At 41.0% G+C, this 13,315-nt stretch overlaps 1 protein-coding gene across 6 annotated transcripts in view; it reads left to right on the top strand.

The window, feature by feature from the left end:
* Positions 1–13,315, top strand: part of AFF1 (ALF transcription elongation factor 1) — a 111,015-nt gene that overhangs the window by 62,644 nt on the left and 35,056 nt on the right. For all 6 annotated transcript variants that reach the window (XM_054064779.1, XM_054064781.1, XM_054064777.1 and 3 more), the window contains one exon: positions 12,659–12,703. In XM_054064779.1, coding sequence (XP_053920754.1) covers positions 12,659–12,703 — 45 coding nt within the window. The remainder of the gene's footprint in view (positions 1–12,658; positions 12,704–13,315) is intronic.

Consider the following 13,315-nt stretch of genomic DNA (forward strand, 5'->3'; position numbering starts at 1 on the left):
TAAGGCACTTTGCTGTCCCAATCCTAAAACATCAAATCTAGAAATATTCTGTTTGCATTTAGGTCAGTTGTAAAACAGTGGTGAAAGTTGCCTTTAAAAGCAAAAGGATATCCTGCTATTTTTATCCCACAAGTTTAAGTTCCTTGTTTTGGAAACATTTAAATATATTTATTGAATTTCTGATGTGGTTTAATAATAGCACATGGGCTCTTTTTCAGTTAAGACCTTTGCATTCTTAAGGAGAGAGATGAAACTTCTGTCCTCTCCTGTTCTTTCTTTTTTTTTTATCTCTTTGGGAACACTATCCTTGGATTCACTGACAAGCATCCCTTTATTCACTTCTTTCTTACTTGCCTTCTCTGTTGATACACCGGTGCTGGTGGCTGGTGCAGTCCAGCTCCCCTCCAAGTTATGTGGTCAGTCCCAGCAGCACAGACCTGTGCCGTGTGGTGACCTCAGACTTGGAATGCTGCTCCAGGCTCCAGCCTGCCTTTGTTTTTCAAATTTTTATTTGCAGTGAAGGCAATCCAGAGAGGTGTCATGAGGTGCTACTCTTCAAGACATATGGACAAATATAATTTTTTTTTCTTTGGTTCAGAAAAACAGGCCTGCTAAGTATAAAACCAGTATGAGAGCCTGCATCTCCAAGTCTTGATTACTGAGTCATTAAAGGGGAGTGTACCAAGTGTCACCGCTGCCACTATAAATCTAACTCTGTTCATTTTCCAAGGGGAAAGTGAGGTTTGGAAAGGGCAAACACTTCTGAGAGACAACAGTAGTTAATTATCTGAGGTGATCCATAGAACCACAGGACACCTTACCACTAAACCACCCATTTCTTTGATGGTCTTAACAAATGTAGTTAGTTTTCTTACATTTTCATTGAATTCAAATGAAGGTCAGGATTTACCATCAGATAATTTCTCAAGCTCACATTTGGAGATTTGAAATGAAATATACTAGCTGTAATAAAACAATGCCTACTACATTACTGCTTCTATGGAAGGGAAACCCTGCTAGTGCCAAAGTTATGGAGGACATCAGAAGTCAGCCTGCTTGAAGACTGTAGTTCTTCTGTGATTTGAAGTTACTTCTAGTATGAATACCCAGGGACTGGTGATGTTGGCACTAAGCATCTGTTAGATCGTGGTCAAGAATGGAATGAGAAAGAGTGGAAGTTTGGGAAGCATGTGTAGGTTTTCAGGTTTTACTAAATTTTATTTAGTTAAAGCAGTTGATTGGAGAACTGAAGTGCGCCTTGGTGCTCACTCATATTGTTAACAAGTATCTTAATGCACAGAGTTTTGGAGGGTTTTGGGTTTGTCTGTGGTGGGGTTTTTTTTTGTGTGTGTTTTTTTGTTTGTTTTTTTTTTAAAGGAGAACTAAAATGTAGCTGTGCTCAGCTCAGGTCTAAGTGAGTAGAATTTATCTGCAAAATGCTCTTTGCTTGTAAGAGCCTAATTCCTGCTGGCCTCTAGCAAAACATGAGCACTTAAATGGTTAAATCACTTTAGGAAGTGAAGCGAGAGTTTCTGAGAAACTTGAAACCTTTGAAATGTATACTCATCATCTGAATTTCCTAATTTGTGCTGCATGTTTATTTAATTATTGCCCTTTGTGGTTTTCAAATAGCTGTGCTATAGTTGGTACGTCACTCATGCATGTATATGTATTAGCCTTGATACAACATTCCTACTAGTGATCATGTATTAAGTTTTGCAGATAACATTAATGCAGCTTAATGCATTATTTCATGATATTTTTCCTTAGAAAAATGTTAAAAATCATTATTTTTCAACCAGGTCTGAGCTCTTTTCTCCTCCACCCCCTAGAATAATAATGTCAAAGCTGTGATTTCTCCTTCTGCCCCACCCCTTTCCTGTGACTATTTTATATGAGTAAAAATTCCTTTGTAAATATAGTAATGCCAGCAGAGTAGACTTATTTTACTTATTCATCTGACAGATATTATCAACAAAAATCTCTGGTGACATGAGTTCTATTTAGTCTGCTGCTTGTACAACTTTATATCAGCTGCAGTGACCAGCTCTTTTTTTCTGGAGTAGACTGTGAGTCAGGCTACTTAAAATACTGAAAAAAATATATCTAATACGTCAGTTGCAGCGAAGTGGCATTGGAAATTAGAAAATACCTGAAATCATGGCTTATTTCTCTTACTCAAATGCTTTTCATACCTTCAACACTTAAATTGAAAGACACCATTTTTGTCCTGAAGGGAACAAGATGACACAGACTTGTAGATTCACATTAAGCAGTAGTAAAAATTATTTACTGGAAAGGCTTTAAGGGGATACTAGATGAGGATGTCTTGCAGTATCAAGAGGATGAAATTAGTTTGAGAGGTACTATACAGATGGTAAGTACAATGGGGAGGTACTTTTCTGCAATGATCTTTATGTAGAGCTGTTTGCTACTGAAATAATTAGTCTTGGCTGGAGTTCTGGTCTACATGGCTTTTTGTGTGATGCTGCATCTAATTTTTGTGTTTAGTTTGTTTGGATTTCAATTATTTTATTATTAAGGAAGGCTAACAAGGATGCACAAGCTGCTTTCAGCAACTCAAGATACTTAAAGAATCCTCTATTAAAACATAACAGTCTGTTCCCCCCTGAACACAAACCACTTTGCTCCTTCAAACAAAAGAAGACAAAATATCAATTCTTTTTTCTTATATTATTTGAACACAAGAAGGAGGCCCATGCATTTATTTTTAGACTGAGAAAAATAATCCATCTCAGAGTTAGAACAGTATGTAAAATCTTTAAAGAATGTTTTGTTTCCTCCAGGCATCCACGCAGAAGCATGACAGTACCACCATTGTTTACTGAGCATTTTGATGTAAAATGTTGAAATTTCCAGGATCATTCAGTCTCAGCTGAGGAAAGCAGGAGTAAAAGTTCTGTGGAAATGGTTTGATTTGTTTTCAAACCTGCAAGGAAGGCAGAGGCAGGCCAGAGCTGTGGTCTTCTTTTGCGAGCTAGGCTGTTGGGTTGATGCTGAGGCAGAAGCAGGAGAGTGCCTGTGGTGTAGCATTGTTCTGGTGGAATAACTTCAGTGTTGGCTTGGGAAGGAGTGGACTCAAATGTGTTAAGTGCATTTATGAAACCATCTGCAGGGTACTTGGCTACATGAAAACTTTTGGTTAAATGTTAGTGCCCACAAAGGACCTGAAATAGCACCCAGAGAAATTATTTTAGAAGGCTCATGTGGACTTCGAGACTGGTGGATTGGATTTACAGTCTGCAATGAGGTCTTGTGTGTCAAAACCAAGCAAGCAACATAAATATAAATGTGAAAACAAATGCATTGATAATTTAATTTTGAAGATTTTTACTTTGCTGGATGAGGCAGAACCATTCTGTAACGCTGTGTGTAAAGCAAAAAGCTTGGCATGTTTTTTGTTTTTTATGAAGTATGGAAGTGAAACTTAAAGCTGTAAGCAATGGCAAGTGATCAGCTTTAGGTTTGCTTCGATTTGTTGCGACTCTTCCAGAATTGTTCCATTATGTTCGAGAGCTAAGTTGGCGAGAGGGGAGACACAGGCTGTGTGGCTTTTTTCTGCTCATCCTTCGTCATCATACCCACCTATCTGGCTACTAGAAGCTAGAACAAAACTTGAACCAAGTGCATCTCCAAACACGTGTATTTAACAACTGCTCTGCTGTGCGGTGCCTTATTAGTGCTGCAATAGAAACGAGTTTCTTCACTTTCCACAGTCTGATAACAAGGTTTTTATAGAACTGATTTTCTGTGTCAGTTTTCTTCCTGTTTCGTTTCCTCTTTTTGTCCCTCTCTCATCTACCTTCTTGTGTCTTTTTTTTTGTTGTGGTTCCTGAGTTTTTGTTGAAATGAGGTGAACTCTCTTCTTCTGTGCTAAAAATGGTGTCTCTTGCAGCAATTTTTGATCTCCTGTGGAAGTTGCTTGCCCTTGTCTTGGGCAAGCTGCTAAGAAAATCGCTTTCCCTTCTTGTTTGATGTCCTCACACAGCAGCTTCCTGAATTTCCTAAAACAGCTTGAGGTCTGATACAGGGCCTCTACTGCCAAATATTTTCTATAAGGTTTTTTTACAGTAGTAATGAAACCTCAGGCGATATTCTATTATTAAGGGCATATTTAGCTCTGTAAAATTAAAGATTTTAAGCAAATGATATAGACAAAGATTTCACAACTAGGTAATATAAATCCCTTTTTCTTGTAAGTTTCTGAAAAGTTTTTGAGATTGATACAAAAATAGTACCAAGGAAAACCTAGGTGTATGCAAATATTCCTACACTGAAGTCGGGGAAGGGATTGTCACAGTCTTAAAATACAGCTTGTTTCAAAGTCTTTTCACATTCTTCTTTCTGATTTGCTATCTACTAATCCAAAGCAAAAACTTACTCATATCAGTAAGTTTTAGCTCAAATACCTTATTTTTTCTTTTAAAAATATTTTTTTAAAAATAAACTTTATAAAAAAACAAACAAAAACCAGCCCCTACAATTCCTGAAAGAAATCAGAATACAGTCTTGTATTCACAGAATCACAAGGTTGGAAAGGACCCGTTGGATCATCGAGTCCAACCATTCCTAACACTCCCTAAACCATGTCCCTCAGCACTTCATCCACCCATTCCTTAAACACCTCCAGGGAAGGCGACTCGACCACCTCCCTGGGCAGCCTGTTCCAGTACCCAATGACTCTTACTGTGAAGAATTTTTTTCTGATATCCAACCTGAACCTCCCCTGATGGAGCTTCAGGCCATTCCCTCTTGTCCTGTCCTCTGTCACTTGGGAGAAGAGGCCAGCTCCCTCCTCTCCACAACCTCCTTTCAGGTAATTGTAGAGAGTAATAAGGTCTCCCCTCAGCCTCCTCTTCTCCAGGCTAAACAACCCCAGCTCTCTCAGCCGCTCCTCATACGACTTGTTCTCCAACCCCTTCACCAGCTTCGTTGCTCTTCTCTGGACACGCTCCAGAGCCTCAACATCCTTCTTGTGGTGAGGGGTCCAGAACTGAACATAGTACTCTAGGTGCGGTCTCACCAGTGCCAAGTACAGAGGGAGAATAATCTCCCTGGACCTGCTGGTGACCCCATTTCTGATACAAGCCAAGATGCCGTTGGCCTTCTTGACCACCTGGGCACACTGCTGGCTCATGTTCTGCTTGCATCTCCCTCTTATTTGACGCAATGTTGCTGCTTTTGTTTGCTTTTCACCAGTGTTGCTGTTTCCCCTGTGGCTTTTTTTCAGTTCTCCTGTGGTTTGTAGGGGTCTCTTCTATGGCAGCAGTTGTGATAGTAATATTTTCCCTTTGTGTTCTTGCAAAACCATACGTTTACAAATACAGATGACATATCTGAATGATTTTAACTTTTCCGTATGTGTGTTTTGGGTTAAACAGGTGCCCTTTGAGTCGGCTGCTGCTGCTGAATCCCTGCCGTATTGCAGGTCATGTAGGAATACAATAGGGAAGCTCCTCTGCTGTCCCAAGTGCTGGCTGTGCCTTTCCTGCAGACCGCTTTGCTGCCAGCTCAGCAGAGGCTCTTGCTGTGCAACCAGTGTGCTGCTGCTCTGAGCTGCTGTCAGTGAAGGCCCGCAGGGCTCCAGAGGCTTGTTCTGTACTCTTCCAAGTGCTGTAGGCTCTGCAGTCCTCCAGATCTCAGTCCTCCACCAGCGATGTTGGTGTAAGAGTTGCTTTTCACTTTAGGTTGCTCTCAAACCAAAGATGACACCTGTAGGCAGGGAAAATTGGGATGGTAGCAGACAATATCTGTTTGTTTATTCCATAAGTAGGTGAAATCAGGTTCACTGATGTGGTTGCTGATGCCAGATCTGAACAACTTGCATTATATTAGGAGGAGTGGATGCTGATAAAACCCGTGGGTTGGAAATGAAAATGTGGTTTTATGCCCCAGAGAGCTGTTGAGGTTAATAAGTTTCACCAGCATGTCCCGCACTTCAAAACAAAAAAGTCATCACTTTCTTTTATTTCCAATCTGCTTAGCTACAAGCAATTAAAACAAACCCTGATTTGTAGTTCGGAGTACTGAGGCAAAAACAATGTCTTGAACTAGGTTAGAAAATGGAGCATCATGACACAATCTGACCCATTTGTGTGCTTTCTAGGGAAAAGAAAATTTGCTAGCAGCAAAACATACATGAATTGTGTGGGAAGTTTTCTTTGTGTCTTTTTTTAAAATCTGAAATATCCACTTCACAAAGTTTTGAAAATTACTGTTTTCAAGTTCTGCAGATATCAGGTGCAATATGAGAGGCACTTCAGACTTGTAAAGTGTGAAGAATTCTAACACTTTTTCCACTGCACTTCATGGGATTTTCACCACAGTAGAAGCAAGGTTAAGCTGTGAACTGTGTGCTTCCAGAGATAATTTTGACTGTAGATGGTTGGCTCTTGATCCCAAAAGGCTTACCAAATGTTGGAAGCTGTGTAAATTTAACACCTTTGCTCTCTTCAGCTGAGCATCTGGGAATGCACTCTACTACCCTGTGAGCTGTACTACTTCTGGTATTCAGCTGTTCCTGTGGCCAGGTAGTCGAAGTACCTGAATCAATGGAAGGGAAATGATTGTCTGCCAGGTTAAGTCCTGAACTGTCTCAGTTGCAGGCTCAGGCCGATGCCAGGGGAAGGGAAGGGTGGCAGAGGGGGGTGTGTGGCCAGGGACTATGCAGTTTCTTGTCCTGGCAGTCACCAAGGGCTAAATTGCCTTCTCTGTGCTGTCAAACCTCACCCTTGAGCCTCACAGCTGTTTCTGCTTTAACATTATTTTTGCTTTGTCTGCCCTTCTCTTCCCTGGCTCCCACTGGAGGCAAAAAGCTCAAACCCAGAATCCTGCTTTCTGTGCCTCTGCTGGCAGCTGACTTCCTCCTATGCCCTAAAGACTTGTGGGACTGATTTTTTTGCCTCAAGGCTACTGTTTTAGGTGGGATTACTCTATAGCACTTCCTTTTGTGCCTTCTATGAGATTAATTACTCCTAAAGCAAATACTGTGTATTATAAGGTTCATACTTAATGCTGGCTGAGATCTTAAAAGACTAATTGAAATGTAAAGCTCACAGGCAAGACAGTGTTGTTAGCATTGCTGTCTTATTAATCTTGGTTTGCATTTCTGTTTCCTCCCACCCCCACTTTTTTTTTTTTAGCATGTCTTAATTGTTATTTTGTTATTCATGGTAAGAAAATTGTCTAATTAAGTGGATACTGTTTGAAGGATTGATAGGGAACCTGTCTCTCTGCAAGATAAATCTTCAGCTGGTTAACTTGGAAAAACTTTATTTGCCCTCTTAAAGGATTCTCCATTCATCAGACACTTCTGGGAATCAGTTAAGTGTGTGAATGAGAGAGATCTGTTTAAGAAGTGCACTGTGTCTGTAGCAAAATATAAACATCTCTTAACAACATGCTTAATGACCACCCATGCTGATGTTTTGCTCTCAGGATGGTTTCTGTCTGACTAAAAATTATTTTAATCACAAATGCATGCTAGGAATTGTTGCCTTATCTTTTGTGAAAGCAGCTTTGTCACCACATCCTCGAAGAAAAGGTGGATAGAGTAAGCCAGGTTTCAGATTATTGGAACTTTCTTTGTATCATGGATGTATTTAATCTATTTTGTGGCATGGATCTTTTAAACATCTTTGGCAGAGAATCTGCTTGGTGTCTGGTTTTCTTTGAGACAGCGTGCAAAGACCTTTATGAATTTGTGTGTTCATGTGTTTTGACCAACAAGGTAATTCGAGCTTCAAATTTTGGAAGCCGTTTTGGATATACAGCAGAACATCATTGCATCCACAATTTAGACTAGTAGAGGCTTAGTTAAAATACATATTGTCTCCCTTGTTGTCTGTGTCATTTTGGAAATGCGCTCTGTATTTCTGTATCTGTGTCATATGGAGAGGGCAGATTTTTAACTACACAGAAATGCAGATGGAAAGTTGCTCTGAAGAGTAAGTCAACGTGCTGTCCCTAGAGTGACTTGTGTGTGAGTAGGAGTCCACCTAATATGCTAGATCTCCTCCTGCTCTGTACTGGTTAAGCACATGTGTGTGAAGTGAGAACAGGATGGTAGGTTTTGGTCTTGCCTGTTGTTTTCAAACTAACCCTTCATGCATATGCAGTTTTCTGATCTCCATTGCATTTAAGTGGAAAAAGCATGTGCAGTTGATGTGAAAAACTAAATTTAAAACTGAATTGGGCAGCCTGGTCTAGTGGGAGGTATCCCTGCCCATCACAGGGTGGTTAGAACTAGATGATCTTTAAGATCCTTTCCAAACCAAACTATTCTATGACTTATGTTTTAACATAATATTAAATGAGAAGCAGCTGTAAATATGAACTTTTTTGGCTTGGATGGGTAAACTCCGCTGGTAGTTGCAGTGGCAAAGCTCTCAGTAGGAACCCAAGAAAACTGACAAGACATTGAAGGGGCATGGAAGTAATAATTGACTTTTCTCATCCTTGCTGCACTGCTTGCTTGCGTTTTCTCAGTGCTAATTATTTAGTCTAAAATTAGGCAAAGAGCAATAGCTGACATACTTGAGCTACACACTTGCATTGCAGATCTGTTTTGATTAGGAGGAGGTACCAGGCAGCATACAATGCTGTAGCTGTTATTCAGCTATACTGCCTGGGTATCTACAGGCAACAGTTTCACTTGAGATGGAAGAGACTGTGAACCATGGGGCACGTTTATGTGCAGGATATCAGAGGGGTAGCTCTTAATGGGCTATGATGGCAGAGATGCAAATTAGCAAAAAAAAAAAAGGCAGTCACGTGGAAATCACTCAGATGAGAAGGAACAGAAAGATCTGCAACACCTTACTGCTTGCCTGAAAGGCAGCCCATATCTGCTCCAGTTAATATCTGCTTTCATACCTCCTGTCCTCAGCTTTGCACAATCCATATGCTGTTAATGCCACTGGCCTTGTTTGAGTCCACATGTCTCAGCAGTCCCACTAGGTGACTTCTGAAATAATGCATGACCAACTCTGTCTTGGAGAAGATTTTCTTTTTTTGACAGCATGCTTGAAACTCTTCTGCCACAGCTTCGTGAGGAGGCAAGCAATTTAAAAACCAGGGACAAAACTTCAACCTCCCATGTGGCATTTGGCATGGGTAGAGTGGAATAAAAATGTGTGCTGTAATTTTTAATTGGATACCTTTAAAAAAAAGAATCAACCTTAGCTCTTCAACCCTATCTTCTGCTGGGAGGGTTGATGCTGCCCTTTTCTTGTGTCATTCCCTGGCTGGAGCAGTGCAGTACAGCTGGCTGAGGGTTGGATGTCTGGCCCACAATATTATCATGGCCAGTGGAGCATTTCATTTGTGTACCAAATGGTTCCTCAAGCTGTTTAGTCTGGTTTTGTATGATTCTTATTATATTAATTCCCTTGTTTGTTTCTTTTTAGTGTCCAACAGAAGTGTTAAGTTGTGCAAGGCTCAGGGCATGAGAAGAACTTTGTGCTCATGAAAGTGTGTGTTTTATTGGAATTGCTTCTGAAGAGAGGACTTGGAGGTATTTCTGAGAGTTTCATCACAAAGTTGCTACGCTTGAATTGAGTGTCTATGCAGATTTTAAATTGTTTTCTAAATTAAGAGCTCCTTCTCTTCTTTTGTGGGTATGTGTACCTGTGCATTTTTGCAAGCCTATTGTAGTGAAGGCAGACTAGTTCCTTGTGTAACTTATAGGGTTTCTTATGTTTGTGTAGATACTTGAAATTATGTTAGCCTCAAGACTGGAGTCTTTTTCAGCTCAGGGTCGAATAAGTACAGAAATGTTCAGTGGTTGGGATTTTTTTTACTTTTAATGAATGTGGGTAGATCCCATTGTGTTGTCACATCAGCGGATCTGTGCTATCCTAGCATGTATGGGGAGGGGTTCACACATAGTCTTTCACAGCCAGATTTGTATTAGGTGCTTTAACTGTTAATTCAGCTTCTTTTCACTTACCTTAGCATAAGGAAAGCTACTTTTTCTGTGATTGAATGCATTATGGTACAAGAGACAAAAACATTTAACTTTCTCAGGGAAAGAATGATACCATACAGTAAAGCAAAATTATCTGCTTCAGCCAAAGTAGTTTATCACGTAGATGGTAACTCCTGCAGGTCTTGAGCCTCTGAGTTGTTTATGAAGATGAAGTGAAACCATTAAAGTCTTTTATTATTCTGGCAAAGAAACTGCATTAAAAATTGTCACCCGAGTATGTGGTGTTTATATGTTTTTGCTTTCTTTAACCATTCATGCCTTTCTGGATACATTATTGTGTTGTGCTGTGTGCACATTGAGTAGAAAGGGAGTTGTTGGAATCTGTAGGAATTCAGCAATTAAACTTTGATGTAAGTCAGCTGCACTTCCTTATAGCAGTGCTGTCTGAAAAACACTGAGGCCAGCAGGTTTGGGGCACAGGGATTATGAGGGGCTGCAGTCTCAGGGTAGACCTGACAAATCGTAAATCTACCTGACGGACAGGAGGGGTCCTGGGTGCAGTCAAATGGCTCTGACCAGTTTTGTTGTGGTTTTGGTATTGAAAACAAATTTTCTGTGCATATCTCAAATAGTCTGTGATTTTAATCTCAAGGGCAATTGTTTCACTGTTTATGGTTGTTGCGGGTGCATTTGTGGGCAGCAGTTTTGTTTGCCTGTTCCATATTTTACTGCTGGTGAAAGTGAGTTTTTCAGTCTTTGCAACAGAATAGCAAAACAGTGACTAAAGGTGCCTGAAATCCCCATAATTTTAAGGGAGAGTCTGCAGCAGGGATATGAGCTTCCTAGTGTGTTCTAACTTAGTGGCCCAGGGAGTAAACTGCTAGCCAAATATGAAAGTAATCCTGAGCATCCCTGATGCCTTATGTTCTGTATCTCCAGAGCTGCATATATTTTGGGGGCATCTTGTGTCTTAGAAAAAAAATGAATTAAAAAAAAAAAGGTCATTGTGATCCCAATGTGGACTTCTGCAGTACTTGTCCAGTGTCGTATGTTTGCTTTCCTTTCAATTCTGTGCCGCAAAGAAGAAAGTGGTTTCTGCTAGGCCACAGAACCTGTGAAAAGCAACAGTCACTGAACAGTGCCCTTCAGGGTTATGATAAAATCTTCCTGACAATGGCATTATAAATACTCCTTGTATGTAAACCTGTATCAATTTCAAAGCCTTTCAGCAGTTATGTTGATCACTGTTCATTTCCATTGAATCTCTTGTTTATAGGCAAGAAGCTAGTCTTGGGTGCACTTTGCTTATTGTAACTACTCAGCTCTTTGGTTGTTCTTTTATTTCAATTTCATTTAATTATGTTGGTTAGGGAAGAATATGTAAATGACAGGTATTTTCAAAACACATGCCTTGCTAATATATTTGAAGCCAGTCTGCCAAAGTGAAGTGGTGTTTCCTATGACCAAGCAGTGAGTCAGTGTGTAGAAGCAGCGCAGGTCCTGCTGCGGATCTTCTACAGTAACCAGTGCTGTCAATGGTGCTGGAAGGACACTGCTGCTGCATCCTTTTCTGCAGTGTGGAGCCTGTCATGGGTCAGGTGAGCTCTGTCTGGGCACATCGACGCTCACCTCACTGACCCCATGTGCCTAGGAAGCAGGAGACATTTGCTAAGCTTGTCCCAGCCCCTGCACTGGCCAGCAGTACCCATGCTGCTGCTGCTGCATGTTGTCACGTGTATGCAGGGAGGCATCCTGCTGGGAGCCAATAAGTGGTTTTGCTGATACACTGAAAGTGGATTTATGTGTTTGCACAAGGTGCAATATATACTGTTTGCTATGTAACTAGCAAATATTAGCACTGCTTTTGCTCTGTACCCTCCTGGAATCTTGGTTGCTCCTGGTTGAAGGCAGCTGTAGGTGCTGCCATGGCCATTTCCTGGTCCCCTTCAGCTGGTGTTAGTACAGTGCCAGGGCACCACCAGAGAGATGACTTCCCTTCGGAGGTCCTCAGCACACTTGTGTTGAGGAGCCCTGGCCCTTGCCAGGCAGGCATCTAGTGGTCACTGCCTGGTCTCCAGAGAAACGAGTATGGGAGGTACAGGTACAAGTCCCTCAATCCAGATCCAGGTCATCTGCAAGCTTTTCCAGAAGTGACCATGTTACTTCTACCTGGCGGTATAGTCAAGGTTTTATTCTGAACTATACAAGTTACAATTGTATTGCTTTTCTGTGTTTTAATGGCAGTTGATGTTCCTGTGAGTCCAAGAGCTGGCATTTAACAACCTGGTACATGATTCCTCCACTTAAAACCACCTCTCTTTTGCCTTCTCCATACTTAGGGCTTTATACTGGCTTCTTATTCTGCTGAGTGCACGTGGGTGCATAGAAGAACACAAGTCATGAAACAAGGGACTCCCATTAGCTGAACAAGCACTGTTATTTAATGAGCTTTGTTTCACTTCCCTGCTTTATCATCTTTCGTAGAATGTGCCTTCCATTAAAGATTTGAAAACCACAAGGTTTGTATGAGTGCATTATTAAATGCCCTTCTGATGGGTCTTTTAATTCTTTCTAGCATTTTATTATCGGTGGAATTCCATGACATTTAGAGAACCAATGATAAACAAGTGTTTGGTGGCTGCATCTCTATCTTATGACAGTTGGTAAAAACAAACCAAACTCATGCTGCTTCCCTCTTTTTTGTTGTAGCAAACCTTCCCCAGTGATGTCCACTCCATTGAAGAAATTTTGAAGGTAGGTGCCCTTAAATAATAGATCTCCATGTTTGCTTGTATTTTGTATGTATTAAAATAGTGTGTGGGGGAAAAAAATATCACTCTGCTTCTGTTCCATTGGCAAATATTGCAATCACTAAAAGTGTGTTTTGGGGTACACTGTGGAGAAGAAAGACTAGTCTTTCTATCAATATGTAAGTGTAATACAGCCTGATGCAGTCCAAGAGCAAGACTGACAAGTCATTCAGAACAGCCAGAGCTGTTCCTTTGTCAAGTCAACAGAACAGCCAGAGCTGTTCCTTTGTCAAGTCAAGGTGATGCCCTTACTGAGCACACTTCATGCAAAGATGCCGGACATGCTGACTCCTGTCTGTGCTGCCAGCCCCAACAGCATGGCCCTGAATGGGAACATGCACTTGTGTCCTTCCCACCTCCCTGTGCCTGGCACTGCTGTTGAACTGCTTCTCCTTCACTGTAACTCTAGCCCATTTGTGAAAAGCTAAGCCAGCTCTGATGCAAAACTACCTCTGTAATCTTTTGCCAGAACTTGCTCTGTGAGTAGTGCACAGACACCCAGTAGCTGGGTCTAAGTACATGTCACCCATTCACTGTGCACAGTGTGAAAATGCAC

The sequence above is a fragment of the Cuculus canorus genome, chromosome 4 (genome assembly GCF_017976375.1).
Source record: "Cuculus canorus isolate bCucCan1 chromosome 4, bCucCan1.pri, whole genome shotgun sequence".
NCBI lineage: Eukaryota > Metazoa > Chordata > Aves > Cuculiformes > Cuculidae > Cuculus > Cuculus canorus.